At 39.7% G+C, this 25,045-nt stretch overlaps 1 protein-coding gene across 1 annotated transcript; it reads left to right on the top strand.

Annotated features, from left to right (window-relative positions):
* The first annotated feature begins 1,091 nt into the window (after window positions 1–1,091).
* On the top strand, window positions 1,092–4,731 carry LOC148039724 (pentatricopeptide repeat-containing protein At2g33680-like). The gene has a single exon (XM_087693430.1). It carries the CDS (start codon window positions 1,676–1,678, stop codon window positions 4,109–4,111), a length of 2,436 nt encoding a protein of 811 aa, XP_087549556.1. The 5' UTR covers window positions 1,092–1,675; the 3' UTR covers window positions 4,112–4,731.
* The last annotated feature ends 20,314 nt before the right edge of the window (window positions 4,732–25,045 follow it).

The following is a 25,045-nucleotide window of genomic DNA, read 5'->3' as shown; positions in this document are numbered from 1 at the left end:
ATATTCATTACATAAATGCAAGACCCACAAGAGTAAACTAAAGATCCATGAGCAAGTCTATTCATCAAATGAACCATATGCATGCAAAAATGAAGTGACTAGATATGGAAAAGAGGACAAGGGTTGAGGCTACTTATCTAGGAACTACCGTGTATTTGATGTGTAACATGAATAGAGAGTCTTATTCTTGTGTAATGTTCAAGCTCTCTATTCACCTTCTTGCGTCCACCATAGCTTGTGCTTTTGATTGAGAGAGAGAGAGAGAGAGAGAGAGAGAGAGAGAGAGAGAGAGAGAGAGAGAGAGAGAGAGAGAGAGAGAGAGAGAGATTCTTCCTCTCTTGCATACCATGCAGACATTTCTTGTCTCCATATTTGTTCTTGGAGAGTGAGGGAGAGGTGAAGGATTGGGAAGGAAAAACCTCCTCCTCTATTGCTCTTCTACCTCTTCTTGGTTGTGTGGATTGGAGTAAATTGGCAGTGGATTGAGGGCTTGGCATGCAAGAGACATTCACTTGGATCATGTGGTCACCTACTTCTCCTTCAATTGGGGACTACAACGAAGAAGGTGAGATAGGCAAGTTGACTACAAACTAAGTCTTTCATGCTTTCTTTTCGTTCATAGGCATATAGAGAGGGAGAGGATTAGCAGTCGACTAAGTGAGCTAGTTGTGTCTCATTTCTAGAGGAAACTCTTGAAAGAATAAGAGTCCATTCAAAGCCCCAACTTTCGAGGGTCCAACGAAATTTGAAACCATAGTCGTGGTTAATCTAGATTCATTTCGAATTCGGAAACAACTTGGAAAGCATTATGGTGGCATGCTTGTGAGGGGACATGCACATGCTCACATGATGTGTAACTTATTCTTTCAATCCCTTTATTATGCCAAATAGCTAACCAATAAAATATCTCGCAATGGGCAATGCTCATGGACACCTGCACACTTTGGTTATGTCCATTAGGGGTACTATAAAGTAGCTTCTGTATCCAAATAAAACAATTTACTTGACACTAAACCTCGATTTTTTAAATATTGGGAGTATGCCATGTTGAGGGGGGTTTTTGGGTTGTTTTGGCACATCCGAGTCCGAATTGATGTTATGCATCCAAGCCTCAAGGGCAGCCGGGACCTTTCGACCCTGCACATGTCCTGGTTCTTGATCGACCTTTTTAATCATCAGAGTCCTATCGGTAACTTGGTAACCTCGACAACTTGGCTTGGCAAAAGCCTCTCCCTCGCACACCGCAGGATGCAGACCTCGCCATGGCTGCTTCCGTTCGTGAGCTCCGCCATCTTATATTTCAGCATACGGTGGCCACCATCTGGCATCCTCCGTAGCCGTTGCAGACAGAGGCATCGCACCAGGATAAAGGCTGCTGCCGTGGATTTTTTCCATGGATCCTCAAAGTGGCCGCCAAGATGATGCTGAAACATAACATTCTATATGAAATTCCATGTCCATAACTCCCTTGATATGAATGCACATTTCTGCGACTTGGCCTGGTCACACTCATAATTATTTTACAACTGTATCATATAACTATGCCTCAAGCCATTTTGGCTGAAAGGGCAACAAGGAGAGAGAACTGCAGTCATGGCATTTTCTAGCAGTTCAACTGAGGCCAGTGCGATTGCCTTAGGTTTATACCGGAAATAAAATATCAAGGTGCTCGGACATGCTGAATCTACAAGGAACTCTCCACACCCTGAATAGGACATCAGAACTTCCCTGCGTGGAAACTCTTGTGCACATGTTGCAAGAGTGCCGCTTAAGGAAAAGAATAGACCATGCCAGAGAAGTGCATGCAAAAATCTGCAGTCATGGATTGGAAGCTCATGTAGTTTTGGGGAATCACATTGTGCCAATGTTGGTTGACTGTGGAAGTGTGCCAGCTGCTGAACAGGTTTTCAGCTCGTTGGCTTATCGAAATGAACATTCTTGGACTTCACTAATACTGGGACATGCTGAAGATGGCCACTTGCAGCATGCTCTTTATTTGTATGGGAAAATGCATGAAGATAGTGTTTGTCCTAGTAGCTATACCTTTGTGGCATTATTGAAAACCTGTGCAGTGTCAGCAGATGTTAAAAATGGACAAACAATTCATACTGAAATGATTCGTAAGGGTTTTGAAAAAGACCTGCACGCTGGCAGTACTTTGATGGACATGTATGTGAAAGGTGGTTTACTTCTAGAGGCACAGGTAGTTTTTGATGAACTGGTGGTTCATGATGTGGTCTCATGGACTGCATTGATATCAGGATATGCTGAACTTGGAGGTGCTGATGAAGCAGTAAAATGTTTTGAATCTATGCAAACTAAGGGATGTTCACCAAATATGTACACATTTGCTTGTCTTTTAAAAGCTTGTAGTAGCATAGAAGCCTTTGAGAAGGGCCAGTCCATCTATACAGAAGTTGTTGAAAGGGGTTATGAAAGAGATCTTTGCACTGGCAGTGCTTTGGTTGATATGTTTGTAAAATGTGGTGCCCTTTTGGAGGCACAGGAAGTCTTTAACACGTTGCCAGTCCAGGATGTTGTCCTGTGGACTGCATTGCTTGTTGGATACACTGAACAAGGACTAGCTGATGAAGCAGTAGTTTGCTATAATCAGATGAAACTGAAGGGTTTTTCCCCTGATAATTTCACATATGCTTGTGCTTTGAAAGCTTGTGGCACCTCAAAAGCCATGGACAAGGGCAGGGAAATACACCAGGAGATCATTCAAGAAGGGTTTGAGACAGATTCAGTAGTGGGAAGTGCATTGCTGAGCATGTATGCTGCATGTGGTTCATCTTCGGAGTGTCAAGATGTCTTCATTGACCTGCCAGCTCGGGATGCAGTCACCTGGAATGCATTGATTGCAGGTTATACTGACCTTGGTCTTGTTCAAGAAGCAACTGACTTTTTTTATGAGATGCAGTTTGAAAGCATATCACCAGATCCTTTTACATTAGCCCACATTATAAAGTTGTGTGGAAGCTCAGGGAATCTCCACAAAAGCCATGCATTACATAGGGAGGCAGTACAAAGGGGATTTGAAAGAGAAGTTTTCATTCAAACTGGTCTGGTCGGTGTTTATGCTAAATGTGGATTACTTACTGAGGCCCAGAAAGTTTTTGACCAATTAGCAGTCCGGGATACTCTTTCATGGACTGTATTAATTGCTGGATATGCTGAACATGGACCTGCCGAAAAGGCATTGATATGTTCTGAGCAGATGCAAGAGCAGGGAAATTCCTTGGACGGCCCTATGCTTGCCTGTGCAATTAAAGCTTGTGGCATTATTGGGCAGGTTCACAAAGGGCAAGAAATGCACAGTAGTGTGTTGCTAAAGGGTCTTGAGAATGATTCTTTTATTGGCACTTCCTTAGTATATATGTATGCAAAATGTTGCTGCCCATTAGAGGCACAGTTTAGTTTTGATAAGCTGCCAGTTCAAGATGTCATCTCATGGAATGCTTTGATAAGTGGATTTGGTTCCAATCATGATGGTACTATTGCAATACAGTATTTTGAGGACATGCAAAAATATGGTGTGAGACCTGATGAGGTTACATTCACCTGCCTTCTTAGTGCTTGCAGCCATGCTAATATGGCTGTCAAGGGACAAGAGTTATTCAAAATGATGGTACAAGACTTTGATATCTCACCTACAATTGAACACTTTACTTGTATGATTGATCTGCTTGGACGGACAGGTCACTTGTATGAGGCAGAGAAGTTTCTTGAAAGCATGCCATGTGCACCATGTGTAGAGGTGTGGAGAGCTTTGCTTACTGCTTGCAAAACTTATGGGGAAGCTGAATTGGGATTCAGATGCTTTGAGCAGCTAGTCCAAATGGATCCAGAACTTGCTACCTCTTATGTACTAATGGAGAACATTTATGCAGGGGCTGGAAGATGGCATGATGTGTGTGAGATGGAGGTACTGAGGAATTCAGCAGGGGCCATGAAAAAGCTTGCAAGTGCAGTGATTGAGGCAAATTATCATATGCATGAATTTGTGGTTGGAAATCTTCCATGTGAAGAAGTTTCAGCGATTTTAGAAACTGTCAGTTTGCACTTGAGAAAGAGAGGCCATGTACCCAATCTGGATATTGCTTTGTAATAGAAAAGGAAGCAGCTGTTCTGGTTCCTTTGGGTGGGAATTTTCCAAACTGATGACAAGCCGTTGAGCTTCAGCACAGGATTTAAGAAATGAGTAGCCCATGCTCATGAAGTAAGAGCACATAACAAATGTCATGGTTTGAAGTGCCCAGAGATGAAATTGCTACTACGTGCTCCTGTTTCATTTTTTTGATGACGAAAATATCATCACCACATACATTTTTGGATTGAGTCATTATACATAGCGGTGCATATCATGTATTTTTATATCTCACCCATTAAGTTGCTTGGCAGAAGTGAAGCTGCCATTTTGCAGGATTAGTTCCCATGAGCTACAAAATCCTGACCTTTGGATGTATTTATAGTGAGTGGGTAAAATTCTTCAAATACATACTTCAAATACATATGAGCCAATCATGATTTCATGGAAATCAAAGCCTCCTTCAAAGGAGAAGCCAAGGAAATTAGTAAATCTTTATTTGTAATGTGGCTCTTAATTAGAGGTATGGTCTATTGCTGACAGACCAAATTAGAAAGGGTTAAAGATGGGGCCTTTGTGGAGGTAGAAAATGGAACATGTCAAGGAAATGAAGTGTGATCGTGGCCGAAGGTGTCCTAAAGGATAGACTAAAGCAAGTGAATGCTAGAATTGATGTAGTTGGAGTTGAGATTATGAAGTCTCAATAGTGGGATATGTAGAGTTATGTCAATGATTTTCTAAAAGCAAGTAGCAAAAGATTATAGAATCCAAGTAGTTGTGGGTATGATGCCTAACAAGACACTTGAGTTGAAACTTAGTACCAATGAAGAGAAGCCACTGTTATAGTAGTTCATGGAAAAGGAAATGGATAGTGTAGGACCAAGGATACCAAGAAAAGAAGGGGATACCAATTTAGAGATAGAGTCTAGTGAAGATGAAAGTGAGTACGAGGCGAGTGATATTGAGTCCAATGTAAACAATAGTGATGAAGAGGATGAGGATTCAAAGGTTGAGTCTAGTTATGATGAAGAGAAATAAGAACATAGAAAGTGACGAAGAGAGTGAAGGAGAAGGTTTGAAGGAACATTTGATGGGGAAGGCGATTGAAGCATTGCGGTGCTTAAACTCATGAATTCGGGGCAAGTCTGAACAAGCCAAGTACTATGTTGTGAAGAGATTGAGTAAATCTCAACAAAATGAGTGAAAAGGTGAAGATCATACAAATGTGCCAAAGGGAAAAGGTTGAAGAACTTGCACTATACTAGTTGAGTCTAAAAGAAACTATTGTTGATAGTGTTTTTCATGTAAAGATGGTTTCTGGACCAACATTCATGGTTGGTGGTGTGAATAAACACCCTAATGCAGAAACATATAAATAAAAGCGTACAAGAAAGCATGAGCTCAACACATGATATAGTTAGGGTTAGGGTAACTCAGAGACAATGAACATAGTGAAGATATGAATGAATGAATAAATATAATACGATATTCATGTAGCAAACAAACCGTGCAGGAAATGAAAAATGTACCTTGAACTCATGTCTCAAGGACTGAGGCAAAGGTAATGAGTTAGAGAGTGTCATACTCCTGATAGATCTCGAAACGTAGCAATGTAGCCTTCAAATATTGGACAATAGTAAACACAACAAACATTGATGCCACGGGGCAAGTAGAAGAGTGAAAAATATGTAAAACCTAGCCTTTACAGAGTGACAATAGCTTAGGCGGCAACAGGGATAACGAAACACAATAGTATGAGGATGATAGAGTGCAAGGTGGTAGTTGTAAGGGCTAAACACAGTAGTGTGGACAATTGCCATGCTGATTAGAGCACTAAACGTATGGTAATAGGTCACTAGCTAATGACAACCACCTAAAGAGTAGAGGTTAGTAGGGGACAACTTTAGGGAGAGTAGATTGTGAAGGGAAGGTTGGAAATGTACATTGAAGTGTAAAAGACAGTAATGGATAGCTTTAGCCGCGGTATCCTTTGCAAACAGGATGTTGGTAGCAAAGCTAGAGCATTTCAAGCTTGCAAAAATGAGATTGGGTTGAATGGAGGGCAGCTTGCCTATTTATAAAAAGTTTCAAGACCTCGAATCTCTTCGCGTTTTAACTCTCTTGAAATGGTTCTCGTTTTAGGGTTTTTCATTGATGAAACATTTTTGGGATTGTTTAAGAGACTAACTCAGTAGATAATGCATATTTTAGCTCAACACCCCCTCTTAGGCAAAAAATTGAGCTAGAAATGAAGGGAAACCCAAAGCTTTGTTTGTTTTGGTGTTTTTATCCCAAAGGTGTTCCATCCCAAAGTAGCTAGGGCATCTAGACAAAGGGTGTACGTTGGCTACCTAGTGGCCTATCAAGACTATAGAAGTGATGCTTATCGTACTAAGGGAGTCTAAGAGATCATTCCAAAGAGGATATGGCATCAAACAAAGAGTGCACGTTGGTTGCTCGGTGGCCTACCAAGTTTTGTAAGGTGCATGAAATCACAATGAACTTTTTTTTCTTGAGTGTTTGTTTAAAAGTATGGCTTGTAGTCAATTAAGTAACTAATGAGAGACTAACAATGGTTAGACCCAAGTTCTTCACAAAATAAGCAAGCTATCCCTACCATGATTGTTTGTCGATGACAAAGGAATAAACTTAAGGGTGTGTAAAGCAAATATCGAGTGTATTTAGAGAGGGAAAAAAGTGTGGAAAGTAAGCTAGTGAAGCTAAGCAAGCAAGGGAGAATGCCTTGGAGATTGCTATGTGCAATGCCAGGAATACAGTGGATCAAGAGTCCACCACTCCAAAGATTGAAAAGTGATAAATGCGTACAGATGCATGTTTACAAGAACAAAATACCAATGCATTGGAGTTATGCAAGCGACAATATAAGTTTGATCATACTCATGTAAAATGCTATGCAATGGTGTTGCTTGGACAATGCGCTTATAGGGAAATTGTTCACTTATCCTAGTGCCATTTTGCAATTATCCTCATGATGTGAATGAAGATACAAAGTAAAATATACACGATGTTTGAAAAAGAAAATGTAAATAACATCCTGTCACCGCTAAGAGAAGAAAGCCACCCCCTTGAACTAGAAGAAAAGGTTGGAAGGAATCACTTTCCTCGTTAATTTAAAGAAGTAGAGGGGGGTGTATCCAAGCCGATCATGGGTAGCAAGTATTGAAGCACCAACCAATTAACCACCTTGGTCAATATGCATGCAAACTTATCTAGTGAAGGCACAAACCCTAGGTGCATGGTGCCTAGCTCAACTTTTTCTCTGGTGAAGTAAAAATGAATTCTAACACATTACGTCTAAGATGTAATGATGGGGTTACCAACTAGTGCAATCACACTTTGGTTGTCATAGTAGGACAATATGTACAAAACATGGGAACTTGAGCATTGCTCGTAAGCTCCTCAACTAGATACCCTCCGTGTTACCATTAAGGAGAGCATAATACTCAACCTTGGTTGTGGAAGTGGCCACCATCTCTTGCTTATGGCTGGCCTAAGAGATGGGTGCTGTGTCCAAGGTGAAGAGGGTCACCATGGGAATGTTGGGTGTTAGGATCTCCTACCTAGTCAAAGTTAGTGTACCCCTACAAGCATAAACTAGAACCATAAGTCACGCTATAAGAATAGATACATTACAAATATTTCAAAACACGAAGACATGCAACCCAATGTAAGATCCTAGGTGTGCTAAGATACTAAGCAAACTAATTGAGTAAGCTAGATTTTGCCTAGTGTGAATCAAACAAAAGAGTTTTCCTACCATAGATCTATATGTATGCCTTAAACGTCTCTCGGAGACGATGTGGGCCTCTATACACCAATCAAACAAGTCCTCTTTCATTGAAAATGTTGTCGATTGTGATTGTTGATAAGTGGAAACATGGGTCTGGCCTCGCTGTTGCCTTTGCTAAGGATTGCCACCATAATGTCTCCCTTGTTGAGGGTTGCCCAATTGAAGGGCGTGGGTTTGAGTCTTAACTTTCGGTATTTTGTCTCTTGCCTTTGATCGACACTTGTTGTCAAAGTGACCAGCCTTCTGACAATGTTGACAATACCGATTTTTCTTCAGTATACTTTGCTACCTTAATTTTAGAGATGATTGGGAGTTGCCTTGGGTCTCATAGCTTGATTTTGATTTTGTTTACCCTTCCCTTGCTACCCCTTCTAAGAGGAGGCAATGGGAGCCCCCTCTATAATAAATCCCTTTCTATCAATTTATTTTTTTCATATAGGAGTTTAATAAATCCTTATGTAATAGATATAAAATACTAGTTTTATCATGGAATTGATCACAAACTAGCTCTTATAGGTTCATAAAAGAATTCTCATAGTTTTGATGATGATGGAACTTCAAAGGACATCCACATTAGTAGCTTTGCGATCAGGCTTGAATACTTAGATCTTTAACACAAAATTTGAAATAGAAATGAAATAATACACATTCTAACCATCCAACCACTATCTTAGGACCCTCTTACATTGTCATATTGATCTTAGTATTGTCTTGTTTTGTGATGGTAGTGGACTATATCATTGCATCCTTTATATCTAATTCATCTTAAATTATTTTCTCCACCATGCCTACAAAGTATATCAACTGCATGTAACACACACATAAATTCTAAAGATAAAAAGAGACAAATAGTCCATTTGATTGATATCTTATCAAGCCATAACAAAAGACATAATGAATATGAGCTTGATTTGTAGTTGAAGAAGGTAGCTAAATCAAAGGGAAAAGCATATTGCTTTTCTATGGTCCATAAGTAAAAATATAGGGTTATCTATACAAAACTTATCTTGTTTTCTTTTATAAAGTGGATGTAGATGTAGGTAATACCAAAAAGGTGAATATGAAAATTTTTCTCAAGCCCATAAATGTGTTCTACTGAGCACCTCATCCTTGTTTTCACATGTGTAGATGCATCTCCATAATACACTAGTCATCTTTTTGAAGCAAACAAAAAAAATACAAGAAATTAACATCAAGGTAAACACCAAGAAAGAGTTAGTGAGACTTCCTGTTTGGTCATTTTACACAGCAATAAATATTGAAGAAGAGATGAAATAATGTTCCTTTACTTATTCTTAATGGTCATGCACAAATTCATTGAAGATCTTCGAGTCATTTTCATCAAGTTAATATTTGTTATTGTTACAATTATAAGTGATATTTGCAAGGAAAATTATACTCTCAATGTCATTTTCGAGTCATTTTCATCAAGTTAATATTTGTTATTGTTACAATTATAAGTGATATTTGCAAGGAAAATTATACTCTCAATGTCTACCATATCAAGGTCAGTCAAATTATATGTAAAACTCCTTGGTACCTTTTATTTTTGATACCATCCAAGTTGAACATCCACCCCCGATGGCCTATTTGAGAGGTTGAACCCTCTCTTGCGCTCTACATAGGCATTGCCAACTTTTCTTCTAATCTTTTGGACACATCCCCAAGTACCACACACTTTGGTTTTTGTTTTTCCTCACACTTCTCGAAGAGTTTGTCTTTAACGATTGTGTGATCTTTCCATTTGTATTCTCTTCTTGGAAGAACACATCACAATTTGAACCGATGCCACCTTTGGACAATGTACTTATCTTTTTATTGTGAGATCACTTTACATCTTAATATATCTCTTTTTTTAATGTTCCAACAAGCTTCTCTAATCTCCTCTATAGAGCATATTTATCTAAATATCTCATATTTATATATTTCAAAAATAATTTTTAAATCTAATTTACTTATATTTTCTTGGGCATTGGTTTTTCCTTACCATCCATACTAACAAGTTGAACCAATAGAACACATTGGTTTCACACACACACACACACACACACACACACACACACACACACACACACACACACACACACACACACACACACACACACACACACACACACACACACACACACACACACACACACACACACACACACACACACACACACACACACACACACACACACACACACACACACACACACACACACACACACACACACACACACACACACACACACACACACACACACACACACACACACACACACACACACACACACACACACACACACACACACACACACACACACACATAGGGTCATATAATCAAAAGTTCACTCTTAAATTTTGAGATTATTGAGTGTAACACTATTGTGTGAAGCAATATGGATGATCAAGTGCTTGCTTTTAAACATGTATATGATTAATGTAGTACCAAGAAGTACATGGATGAACTTAGTTTATGTAAATTATATGCCAAGACATAATATGCTTTAGGATCCTTTGCTAAAGTTAAATGACCAATGTGGATGCATCTCTTTAGTTGATAAAATAGTGATGCTAAATATAGTATCTTGCAATGCCAATCCATAAAGACTTGGGACATAGACACCATGTTTAGTATGACCCTTCATTGTAGATGACTAATAGAGATTCAATAAGCTAGCTATGTAAGCTTGGCTTCCAATAAGATTTTGATGTTAAAAAAGTAATGAAGAGACTAAATTAAAAATTGATCAAATAGTGGAAATAAATATATTTTGCAAATGTATCACATCACTTATGCATGAACTAATTTTAGGAATGTGTCCTTCGCATAAAGTAAGGTGGTTACACATTGATCTATATCATGGTAATATTCTATTAGATTTTGTTGGTGATGTTTGTCATGTGGGAATTTAGATTGGGGTAGAGCTTTGGATTTCTAAGAGAATAGAAAGTCATTTCCCAAACCACACCGAGAGTGTATTGATGATGACAAAATGTATGTAAAAAATCTAGAGCAATGTAAAGCAAACTATGCATGCAGAAAATGATTAGCCCTTGAATTGCAAGATACCACATTAAAGGGTTGTTATATCTAAGATATTGATGTATATACCCTCGTATGGATACTATGAGAGCTTTGCTACCTCTATGAGGATGTGTTTGATTGCTTTGATATAACGTTCCCTCTCCATCCTTAGCAATGATTAACATCTATTTAATGTTTTAGAATATCAAATGATGAATGGATTCATAAAAAAGGGTCCCACTTGATGAGATAAATGGGCATATTTGTAAGCGCTATGGTATGAATGGCGAATTGGCTATGTATCCCCTAAAAGAAACGGAGCTAAGATTTATCTAAATAACCTTTTATGTGATCAATACCATATCATATGACTTGTAATTATTTTTCTTTTTTTTAAGAGTTACATATCCTTTTGGAAGCCTTCAAATGTTAGAAAATGTGCTCTTTAGTTGTTTATATCCCTCTTAAATGGTGGTACTAGCTTTCTTGTAAACCAATTTTTTCTTCAACATGACTATATTTATTTGAATTTTTGTAGGTAAGTTGGACTTTTTTATCTCACTTTGATCCTCATGGGCTGTTTGATCAAATATAATCTAACTTAATACTCAACCATGCTTTTAATGGTTCAAGTTTAAGTTAGTTATGTGGTTATATAATTTTTAAGATGAATGCATCCGAGATTCCGCGTTCTTATGTGACTTAAAACAAATTGCCTACTTAATAGTTTTTCAAAAGAATTTGACATTTACTGTATGCATTGTCTCATATTTTATATCATGGTATAGATTTAGTATTTGTAAGCCTTCTTAATTAGCAAGTATGAAACATTGGTGAATAGCCACTATATAATTGTATTATATTGTAGACTTAGAGTGTTGATCACAAGAGATTAAACAAATACAACACTTAGAATGACTGGATTTTCTTTATGAAGGAGCTCAAGTTTTTATAACATCCTCTCAATGCAATCTTGGCAATTAAATAACAAACTTACTCCCTAGGCTTCATGGGATCTTTTCAAAGGATTTAGGTGATCCTCAATTATACTCAAGAGGATTTAGGTCTTGTGAGAGTAAGAAAAGATGGATCTAAATCCACCTTTGCTCAAATCCATGAACAAATTAAGGGTGATGAGCTAATAGATGGATAATTGTACTTCATTGAGGATAACTATGTTGTTAAGGAATGACAAAAGGATCAATGAACTCTTAGTGATAATCTCGAAGTTCATATCAAGAGGAGTGCTAGTGTCACAAATGAACTTCCTTTTTCAAATAAGTGACAATATGTAGAACATGCTTAAGAGGAGCAAAATGATACTCCAAGAATTCTCATATTCAAGGTATTCAAGGTAGGAAGTAAATTGTTAAGTCCAAGTATATTTGAGACTCGGAAATAAGAATGCAATCTAAAAGGGGCAGATCTGAGTGTAGTGACTCACAACATACCCATGATGGCCGATGCGGTCAAGCAACAACCATATCCAATGAATCCCAAGCATGCTCATGTAGTGAAAGAGGAAATTGATAAGTTTTTGAGAGTAGGATTCATTTATGAGATTGAGCACATGGACTTGGTCTCGCCCATAGTGATTGTGCTGAAAAAGAATGGAAAGATTAGAGTGTGCATCAACTACAAGAAGGTAAATGCTGCTACAAAGAGAGACAATCATCCATTGCCATACACTGAGCACATGCTTGAACGAGTAGCTGGTAAAGAAGCCTATAGTTTCCTAGATGGTTTCTCAAGATACAATCAAGTGCAACTGCATCCTAATGATAGGCATAAGACTACATTCACCACTGACTGGGGTTTCTTTGCCTACATGGTCATTCCCTTTGGGTTGATTAATGCACCCGCTACCTTTTAGAGGCTCATGTGTGCCATCTTCGAAGACATGCTTAGAAAGGAGTTAGAGGTTTTTGTAGACGATTTGTGTGTTCACTCTACATGGAAGGAACGCTTAGATAAGCTCAGAGTGGTCTTTGAACGATGTTAGTTATATCGTCTCTCGCTGAAATCCTTGAAGTGCGAGTTCTGGGTAAAGCATGGATGCATCCTAGGACACGTGGTGTCAAAGAATGGCATTGCCATATAGACTTCTCAAAAGTCACGGTTATTGTCAATCTTCCACTCCCATTTGATTACAAGGGAGTTCAATGCTTCCTAGGTCACACTGGATACTATCGATGCTTTGTATTGAACTATGTATCGATTGCTAGACCTTTATACAAATTGCTAATTATATTTGAGTGGACCGAGGAATGCCAATGTGCATACGAGGAATTGAAAAGGTTCCAACTACTGCAGCAATTCTACGAGCCCCGGACTGGACAATCACTTTCCATGTTCACATCGATGCTTCAAAATTCACTATGGAAGCCATGTTGTGCCAGCCTAGTGAACACAACCTAGACTATCCAGTGAGCTTTGCTAGCAAACAACTCACGGGTATAGAAATGAATTACTCAACAATGGAAAGATAGGGTCTTAGCCATGGTATTTGCTATAAAGAAATTTTGGCATTATCTTTTGGCCACACCTTTTACCTTCTTCATTGACCATTAGACATTACTTTATCTTGTTAGTAAGTCTTGTGCTACATGACACATTACTTGATGGTTACTTTTGATTTTGGAATTTGACTTCTCCATAGTAGTACGCAAGGAAAAGCATCACTACATGGCTGACTATGTGTCTCACATACCCATGTGAGAAGTCGTGGACAGGGCATCTCGGACGAATTGCCGGATGTTCATCTGTTTCACCTGTCTAGTGTAAGAGATTTATTTACAATTGACTTGACACCATATTGGGTAGACGATATAGTCCAAGTGCTGGAGCACGGACTCCCTGAATGACCTATTGAGAAGGCCCGACTTAGGTGACTCATCCTTAAATCCAACCCTATCTTGATAGGGTAGCATGCCAACTTTATAGACTGCGGGTTGTTATGTAGATGTGTGTGTGAGCATGAAATGCATGACATACTAGTAGAGGCACATGGAGGGATTGCAAGAGGATAATTTAGCAGAGATACAACAACCCACAAGGTGCTGCAATCTCAACTATGGTGGCCTACCCTTTTCTATGATGCAACACAATTCATAAAAGAACACAAGCCAATTACATTATTGTTGCCACAAATTATCTCACTAAGTGGGCTAAAGCATGATCAACTTGCAAGAATGACACTAGGACCACTGCCAAGTTCTTATGGGAGCAGGTGATCTCACGATTTGGCTATCACATTGAACTAGTTAGTGACCAAGGCATGCACTTCATTAATAAAGTGATTGCTCACCTCTTGTCTACCTTCCTAATCATTCATCGGAAGTTTTCATCTTACTCTCGTCAAGTGAATGGCCAGGGTGAGTATACTAATAAAATCTTAGTAAACGTCCTCACCAAAGTAGTCTGTGCTTCATGTAGCGGCTGGGGTAACAAGTTGATGGTAGCCTTGTGGGCCTACCGTATAGCCTATAAAATGGCTATAGGATAGACTCCCTTTAAGTTGACCTATGGGATGGAAGCAATTCTGCCCGTAGAGTTCTTCGGTTCCTAGCCTAAGAGTCTCTCTTCAAGAAAGATGGGATGGGAAGAAGGCATGGACAGAGCACCTAATTGAGCTTGAATGCCTATAGGAAACTTGATTTCTAGCCATCCACACACTAATATGTGAGAAAGAAAGACGCAAAAGATGGTTTGCCAAGCATGTCAAATAGCAAGAATTTGAACATGGAGACTTAGTGCTCTTGTACTCAGTCAAGTGACATAAACAAAAGATGAAGATTAGAGGGCTAGGGCCTTTTAGAGTTTGCACCATTACTAGAACTGGTAATGTGGAGTTTGAAACCCTAGAGGGAGAGGGCATAGGCTTCTTCAATAGCATTCACATCAAAGTACTACCCTCCCACGCACCCATTACATGAACCTCCAATGTTAGAGTCTCATGTCAACATATGAGTGGCCACAATTACGGAGATTGAAGATGAGGATGAGAAAATAGTATAACTAGCTTACCTAAGCATAATGGTCATTGCCAAGCACACGACTATCCTCAATGCATTGATCAATGAGGAAGTTGACTTTAATGTCCTAACTCACAAGCATTGGACCCAAATTGACAAACCGTAGTTATAGCCCATAAATGCCAAACTTAGCCCATTTGGGGGCCATTCATATGCACTCTTAGGAAAGTGCAAAGTAGCAATCTCTATCGAGTTTGAAAGCATACCAATGATCTTTTATGTGCTGCCAAATACTAAAGATGAAGGTACAATATCACTGTTATGACACACGTTTAGAAAGCAAACTCATTACAATTTCGACTACGAGTCCTAGCGCATTCACCTCACCATAGGCAATGCATGCATAGTCATCGCTTTCAACAAGAACTGCGTGACTCCTTCAATGCCTGCAAAGCCACCGGTAGAGAAACCCATCATCAAGTCTAAGGAGGGGGGCAGTAACTAGTCACAACCCACCAAACCTCAAGGTATGCAAATCTTGGGAGTGAAAGTTGAGGCCTATGGACCAAAGCTTCAATGGATCCCTAAACATCAAGGCCCTCCACCTAGGAGTAGGCTCCCACAACCCTGCAAGGTTGAGAACTCGCACTCGAAACCTAAAAGGCCGAGACGGCACTACCAACCTTGATGAATGGTCAAGTTGCGATGGGTCTCCAAAACATTATTGCAAGCTCAAGGCTATTACAAGGGTCGAGCTTGAGGGGGAGTGTTAGAAATCAAGCTCCACCCATATCTCTTTATGTCTATGTGACAGACAAACACCAACTAGATACAGCTATACATGTGTGTGACACTGAATAAGTCAGTGTAGACTTGATCTAACAATAGTTACATGACGGTTAGTGTAAAACCTATTGTAGTCTCTCTTTTAATTAGTAGACTAGGTGAATGGAATAACTGAGAAGAAGGACACCGGTGAGTTGATGCTCATGGTTATGCTTCACTCTCTGTCTCTCCCTCTCTTCCAATAAAACTGCCTCATGGACCTTGCTCAACATTCTCAAGCTTTTGGATTTTGCCTAGGAGATAAGGGGCAAACTTGGTTTACTAGCCTAGACAATGATGAACATTTCCCAAGGCTAGATACTCAAACAAACTCATTGTCGGGTTGATGAATGCCAACTTAAAAGACAAGGAGGAAATTCGAGACTATGAGACTCATGTGGGAAGTCTCTACAAGAGGATTCCAGTGGCGGAGTGAGCCAATGAGAGAGTAGTCTCCACTGTGCTTATCAATGGAATCTGAAATTAAGAGCTCTATAAGGCCTTAGCTAGTAACTTGAACTTGCAAAGGGACGTGTTAGCTAGGGTCTTTGAAGAGGCAATTTGTGTGGATAACTTTTTGAGAGAGAGAAGCTCAAGAGTCAACATCACCTCTAGGAATACCAAGAGAACCATGATCCTTAGTGAGCGGTCAAGCCATGGCATATAGGATAAGGGAAAAAAAATCAACCAAAACCAAGACATAGCTGACTTGAAGTCAGAGTTGGCCAAGCTACAAGAGATGCTAAGAAGGCTAGTGCAACCCCATATGCAATGTGTGAATTGTGGTGGAAATCATCTTCCAGCTGAATGTCTCAACCCTAGATCATAGCCTTGTGATAATTGTAGTAGTTTGGGACATGATGCATTGGATTGTCAGTTGCCAAGAAGGCTCCCATACTCATAACCCTAAACTCAACCCTACTATTTAGGGAATAGGTAGCCCAACTTTGAAAGAGGAGCTCCATTATCTCTACCAACATCCAATGGCTAGTAATAGGTAACCCTAAACTCAACCCTACTATTTAGGGAATAGGTACCCCTAGGATGGACATCAATCCCATAGGAATCCAAGGCCACCTCGACCCATATGACCCATCCATCGAGTGATGCCAATACACTTTGTAGAGGAGCCACTAGAGAGAAGACATATGTGAATCCTTATGTCTCATGATGAGGAAGGTAATCCTATATTGATGGCCTTTAGACTAGTGTTGGTTATGGCTTTAGATAGGGAAAGAGGTAGAGGTCTAGGAGGGGGCCTAAACCAAGATCCACTAGCATGTTGGACTTGTTGACATCCTAAGAACATTTCATCTAATTGCCATGAAAAGGAGCAAGCAAACAAGGACAAGACTAAATTGAGATGTCCAAATTGTGGAGTTACACATTTGTATGCTAATTTCCCTAAATAGAATCCCTCCACTAGTACTGTAATTGTGCCATCACTACCACTTGGACTCTTTAGTGACAAAACACCTAATGATGAGGCCATACCAATCCCACTCAACATCATGACCCGAGTACAAATGAAGCAAGTCAGTATCTCATTACTTGTACCCAACAACTTAAATGCAACATCTGAGGGGGAAGAGGGTAGATGCGAAGATAACACTCAAAATTGATAGTGCCACCACATTGACCAAAGGAAAATAGGTCACAAGCACATAGGCAAAAGACCTCTGCTCCTAAGACAGTGGCAAAGGGAAGTGCTAAGGTTGGAGAATACCCTGACCCAAAACACCAATTAGAAGTTGTAGACAAAGTCAAAGAGTGGGTGAGAGAAGCTCAAGCGCACTTGTAGGACACAGAGCTTGTCATGGAGGATGAGATTAATGAGTTCTCTAGTGTGAGTCAACTAGTCTCCCCTACACACCTAAGATCAAGAGGCATATCAATACCCCATGTAGCACCACACAAGCAGAATCCAAATGCCATGGATAGACGTATAGATCAAGAGCATTGACAGAAAGGCCTTGAGTCAGGGGAAAAGGAAAAGGTTGGCAATTTGCTCACAACATTGATATCAACTCATGTAACCTTGCCATTAGGAGAATCACTTAGGCAAAACCCTAGGCTATGGCAAGTGTTAAAGAAATGGGTAGAATGACCCAACAAACATGGAGCAATTGACTTTCTGGACCTTAACGCAGAGACACATATACCAAGCTTAACCTTGAACCCATTATCTAGATCTCTACAAGTGAATGCCTTTTGGGAGGGCACAAAAATGCACACAGTCTTGCCTGTTGTTGCATTAGGTGATGCCACACGGAAAAGAATTGTGGATACATGATTAGGAGTTAGTGTTCCATGTAGTTTTGCAAGCTTGGGAAACCCACCAGTGGAAACTACACGATTTAATGTTACATTAGCAAATGGAATGAAAGTTAGACCATTCATAGTGCTAAAAGATTGGCCTCTAAAGATAGCATAGATTCAATTCTTGGTTAACTTCATAGTCATGAAGGGAGTGGACTATAATATTTTTCTAGGTGCCATGGATGAGAAATGCCATAGTGATAGAGGATTGGGGTAATGTCCTGACATTCTTGGGAAATGAAATAGAAGATGTTTGAGTAGAGAGATGGACACTTCAAAAACCTCACCAATTGACCTTGATGCTATCTCTGCAATGCTGAAGGGTGACTCACAAGGAAAGCACAAACATGGACCCTTAACTAGGTACATTCCTTGCCATGAGGATGAGTGTGGTTGGATGCATGTATTTGCAACCATTGATTTGCCCTTCTCAGATGATAAGGATGACTATAGACAAAGCTATAGATGTAGCTAGCAAACCCAATGGAGTCATAGCTTCTGAGATACCCAAGAATGATGCAACATCATCCAGCACCTAATAAATTAGGACTCCATAGAATTCTTGAGTACCTGAAAAGAGAGCTAGCTAGAGACCTAGCTACAATATTTGAACCTCTTAAGGATCTAATGGAGAATCTCAAGTGGCAATGGACTAAGGTGCATGACCTAAATCTATGGTACAATTAGGTCCTCATTGCAGATGAGAAAAGTCCTATGAAGGAGACCATGGGAATGATGAGCAATCTGAGTATGAGGACACAGATGATGAGCATGAAGACTACATCTTTAGTGGTGAGGAAAGTGAGAAAGAAGCCAAAACCATAGAATACAACATAGAGGAATGAGTGATTGAGCCAATAATAAGAGCAAACTCTAAAGCCCAAGGGGCGGGTGCTTTTAGAATGGAAAGAGTACCTGGTTAGAGCACCTGGATGTAGTGCACCATGAGTGAGTTGGATTAGTTTAATCAAGTGTCGCACCATTGCTTAGGGGGGAATCAATCTTAGATCTATGATCACTAGGGGAAACTCCTTCTTCTAGTGAAGGCTATGAGTTCAACTCTTAGTCAAAAGTTAACTCTAAGCGTGATCCATAAATCCCATTACCACCTAAGACCAAATGCACCAAAGAGGACCTCTTGGTCCATCTGAGGCACAAGAGGCTCAAAGAAGAAAGAAGGAAACAATCCAAGTCCTCTGAAGCTACACGACAAAAGAAACCACATGACTTACCCAAACGCTTCACTAACTATAAGAAGGGTGACAACATAGTGGTGTTGTTAGGCACCAAACAAGCAAGACAAGTTAGTGAACCCATTGAAGGACCTGCTAAAGTTAAGGAAGTCAACTTGGTAAAGGAAGGGGGCAAGCGTCAACTCATGTACATAGCTGATGACTTAACTGAGCAAGAGGAGCACAATCTCATTAATCTCTTATTACGAGAGTCTATAGATATATTCGCTTGGTCCTTAGAAGATTTGAAAGGAATCGACTCAAGTATTGTGACTCACAACATTCCTATGACCCCCAACACGACACCGGCCAAGCAAAGACTATACGCAATGAATCCAAAGGATGCTCATACATTAAAGGAGAAAATATACAAGCTATTATATACTAGATTCATTTATGAGATTGAGCACATGGATTGGGTATCACTCGTAGTAATTGTCTTGAAGAATAATGGAAAGATACAAGTGTGTGTAAATTACAAAAAGATCTACAGAGCGACAAAAAGAGACAATTATCCATTATTGTACATCGAGCACATGCTTGAGAGAGTGGCAGGGAAGAAAGCCTACAGTTTCCTGGATGCCTTCTCTGGCTATAACCAAGTGCAAGTGCACCTAGATGACAAGCATAAAATGGCATTCACAATAGAATGGGATGTGTTTTCCTACATAGTCATGCCATTTGGGCTCACTAATATGCTTGCTACCTTTTAGTGTCTTATGTGTGCTATTTTCAAGGAAATTCTTAGAAAGTGGCTGGAAGTATTTGTTGATGACCTATGTGTTCATTCTGGTTGTGGGAGGTGCACCTAGGCAAACTCTGCATAGTCTTTGAATGGTATAGACAATATGTTCTCTCACTTAACCCCTTAGAATATGAGTTCTGGATAAACCATGAATGTATCCTAGGGCACGTGGTCTCAAAAAATGGCATTGCCACTTACTTTTCCAAAGTTAGATTGTTGATTTACCACCACCAACCAAGTACAAGGGAGTTTAGTGCTTCCTCGGCCATATGGGGTACCATCGATGGTTTGTGTTGAATTATGCACTCATTCCACAACCACTTTACAAGATTTTGATTGTATTTGAGTGGACTAAGGAGTGCCAACATGCTTATGAAGAATTGAAAAAGGCTCTAATAATTGCACCTATTCTGCAAGCCCCAAATTGGTCCATTACCTTCCATTGCACACTAATGCATCAAAATTCTCCGTGGGAGTAGTTTGGTGCCAACCTGGAGAGCATAACTTGGATTAGCCCTAGTGAGCTTTGCAAGTAGATAACTCACTTAAATAGAAATGAACTACTCCACAATAGAAAGGGAAGGTCTAGCTATGGTGTTTGTTGTTAAGAAACTTTGACATTATCTTCAAGCTACACCCTTTACTTTCTTTGTTGATAATCAAGCATTACTTTATCTTGTGAACAAACTATGGACAACTGGATGCATTGCTTGATGGTTACTTCTGCTATTGGAATTTGAATTTTTTGTGTTAGTACCCAAGGGTAAACAACATTACATGGTTGACCATATGCCTCACATAACCGCAAGAGAAGTGGCAGGACAAGGCATTGATGACCTACCCAATGTACATCTTTTTAGAATGCCCAATGAAAGATATTTTTTAAGAGCACGCCTTACACCCTATTGATAGGTAGATGACATAGTCCATATCTTAGAATACAAATTTTCTGAACATCCAATTGAGAAGGCTAGGCTAAAATGTCTCATTCTAAGGATTCAACCCTATTCATCCAAATCTACTGATTAGGATAGGATGGACTATTGAGGAGATGCATCTGTGAGCATGAGATCCATGATGTGCTTGTAGAAACCTATAGTGGAATTTTTGGAGGACACTTAAATGGTGGGGACAATATAGCACATAAGATGCTCTAGTCTCAATTATGGTGGCCTACACTACTCCATGATGCAACCAAGTTTGTGAAGCACTATAATGAGTGCTAGTGAACCAAAGTCCCTATTTATAGGGATAAGATGGAGTTGAACCCAGTAATAGCATGCCAATCATTTGAAAAATGGGGGATTGATTTCATTAGTCCAATCACTCTTGTAGCACAATACTCACAAGCAAGGTACATAATCGTAGCCACCATAGACTATCTCACCAAGTGGGCCGAAGCTCCGGCAACTCAAAAAAACAATGGTAGGATCACTACCAAATTTCTTTGGGAGAAAGTGATCTCATAGTTCAAATGTCCCATAGAATCAATTAGTCATCAAGGCATGCACTTCATCAATGAAAAAATTGCCCACTTATATCCACCTTCTTGATAATCCATAAACAAATCCTCACCATATTACCCTCAAGCCAACTGTCAAGCTGAAGCAATCCTACTAGTAGAGTTCTAGAATCATTCCAAGCTTGAGAATAGCGGTTCAAGAGAGATGGGATGGCAAGGAAGCATGGACAAATCACCTAGTAGAACTAGGATACCTATCTGAAACCTGACTCATTGCAACCCATGCCCTAATCTATGGGAAGGCATGACACAAGAATTGGTTTGGCAAGCATGTCAAACAACAAAAATTTGAATGAGGAGACTTAGTCTTGTTGTACTATGTAAAGGGTCACAAACAAAAAGATGAAGTTTAGGGGGTTGGGACCTTTCAAAGTTTGTAACATTAATCAAACTAGCAATGTGGAGCTTGAAACCCTAGAAGGAGAGGAGATAGGCTTTTTCAATGGAAATCGCATCAACAAGTACTACCCTCCATCACACCCATTACATGAGCCTCTAATGATAGCACCACCCATGAATGTGAACCTGGCAACTATCACAAGCATAGATGATGAGGATGAAGAAATAGTAGCACCAACCTACTTGTGCATAATGGAAAATGCCCAAAGGGTACATACTTTTGATGAATTAATTGACGAGGGAGTTGACAACAACATTCTCACATATGATCATTGGACCCTCATCAGTGCAATCGACTAATGCCAAACTCAACCTATTTGGAGGACAATCCTATCCAATATTAGGAAAGGGCAAAGTAATGGTTTCTATCAAGATTGAGAGCCTCCTGATCATCTTTTACGTACTGCTTAACAAACATGGTGTTGGCAAGGAATCACTTTTGGGTTTCAAGAAACAGAGTCACTACAACGTTGACTACAGCTCTCAGTGCATCCACCTTGCCATAGGCAATGTTAGGATAGTTTTGACTTTTAGCAAGGGTATTGTAGCTTTGTCAAAGCCCACAATGCCACCAGTAGTTAAACCGAGTGCCATCCCTAAGGAGGAGGTAGTGAATTCACATAGATATCCAGTGGAAAATACTTGCAACACTTAGAAGCCCCAACCAAAGTTGCAATTCAGATAACCAAGTGGGTTTCCAAGCAAAAATCATAGGCTACCAAGGGCACATATGTAAGATTTCATGGCTCTTGTGTCCCATACTTTAGACATAAGAGGTAAAGCTGGTGTCACAGGAATAGGCAAAGGATCACAAACCGCATTGGATGCCAAAAGCCCTATTGCATTCCCAAGGCTTCTATGATGGAAACACCTTGGTGTGGTTGCCTAAATCCATGAATGGCACACTTGCCCATCCACCACAATCTTACAACCAATATCTGTGTACCCTTGAGCTAGTGGGAGGTAAAAATAAGAGTGATAGAAAGGATGCCCAATCCATGAACACTCAATGGGTCTATCATCCAAAAGTCAGACCCACTACCAATATGCCTTGCCCTAATACCTCCAATGCACCACCCACTACACAAATAGAGACCCACACAGCCTCTAAACCACAAGCTCCATCACACACGACAAATCACAAACACTTCAATGACCAACTCGTAGAGTGAAGGCATCCATAGTTAAGCAATCTAGTCGAGTCAACCAACCACCTGTAGGCCTTAAACTATCTTATCAACACTGACCAATTCTCAAATTGGCATCTGATATGTCCTTGAACATGGGAGATGACTTATGACTTATATTAGAGGATTGGACTCACATTTCATACTATTTGCTAGAAACTATGAACGCTTGGACCTAGGCATGCTTGACGAACAAATAACAAATGATGTACACTCTTTGCCTTGTTCTTGGGAGGAATTCGAATCAATATTCACAAAAACTTTCACAATTTTAGAGGAAACGATTACCACTAAAATTTCCCAAGAAACTTCTTAAACCAGTGGTTAATCACATCCTTTAAGAAAAGCGAAGTTCCAACGTTGCCCAATAAACTTGATGAGCTAAAAAAGCTAGCTGAATTTGAATCCAATTTCCTACGTAAATGGTACTCTCTTTGCATCCAATGGGAACAAGTGGATTGGCAAATCATAACCAATGCAAAACAGAGATGCACTATCAAGACTTCTGAATATGACCCCACCTACGTGGCCCCAACTTCATTTAGACTACTAGCTATGACATGAAACATACCATTAGAAGACAATGTCATGTTAAATGCATACTTACATAGGATCCTGATAGAAGAAGAACTTCATGTTGCTAGCATATTGAATTCAAGTGATCTCTTAACCGATGTCTTGACCTATATTACACATGTGGCCATTTTCCCACAAGATATGGACTGCCACAGGCTACATTGGAGTATAACCCAAACTTCAACAATTGGCTCTTGAAACACTAGAGCACATCAAGAGTGTACCTAGCATCCGTATCTCTTCATTCTCCAATCCTAGAAAGGATCCTTATCACTCCAAGAGGGGAGGGAGTAAGGTGAAAAGTAAATAAAAATTGAAATATGATTGAACTCCAAAAAGAAAGATGAGTTGGATTTTCATTCAGTGAAAAAATCTTCACAAAGTTCTTACATTTGGAATGTATGGATTGTGGAAAAATTTTTCATTCCTTGACTTATACATTTCAATATTTGATAATGATTCCTTCTAACTACTTAATTTTTCTTTTAAAGAAAAAATAGTCCTTAAAAAAGAACTCATTATAAGCTATTGGGTTATGACAGGATTCCAAATGGCAGGGCTATCATTTTTTGAGAAAGAATGGAAAAACTATCACCTAACCACAAAAATGTAGGTGTTCAACTAGTTACGATACCAAAGCATACACAAGTTGGAAGAACTCATGGCAACAACTGAGGATGAAACCAGGTAGATTGTCAAGCAATGAAATCTAGCCAAGTGCTTAGAGAAGGTCATCCAATAAATAGATCACAACAGGTGCATAGAGATCCTTAGATCCTTTGATGCCTTGAAGATCAATGGTAAAATGACAATCAAACAAGGACATGAAACCATGATTGTGGAAGTTATGCTCAACCCAAAGTTGGTTGAGAAAGCTCTAGGATCAGTTGACAAGCCAAAAAAGGGACCAAAGAGATATGTGTATGGCATGATGGGGATGAATAAGCAATAAGTGTACACAAATGATGGAATCAACATAGGAGACATACTTGAGCCTACTGTTAGTTTGCAAGCCAAGATGGTGCATGCTCTCTTTTCGAGCCAGAGGTACAATCCACTCATGAACAAAATACAGGTACCATTACTCATGAGCATTGCAACTAAAACCCTAGACAAAATTAACTTGAAATCCTATGTGTGAAAAAAAATCTAGGGCACCAGCTAAAGTAGTAGCATTAGCCCTAAGAGCCATAGTTGGAGAATCCCCAGTGGCGAGAGCTGAGTTAGAAAGAAAAAAATTGGCATCCAAGGCATGAAACGTAGGTTTCAGAGGAGTGTTAATGGCCCTAATTCAAGAGGCCGTGGGGGAGAAGAGGAAGGGGAGAAAACACCATAACAATCATTGATCCATG

Source organism: Lygodium microphyllum, chromosome 2 (genome assembly GCF_053477565.2).
Source record: "Lygodium microphyllum isolate KBCC chromosome 2, Lygodium_microphyllum_v1.1.10, whole genome shotgun sequence".
NCBI lineage: Eukaryota > Viridiplantae > Streptophyta > Polypodiopsida > Schizaeales > Lygodiaceae > Lygodium > Lygodium microphyllum.
Note: the sequence above shows the minus strand (reverse complement) of the source record. Positions and strands in the feature narration are given on the sequence as shown.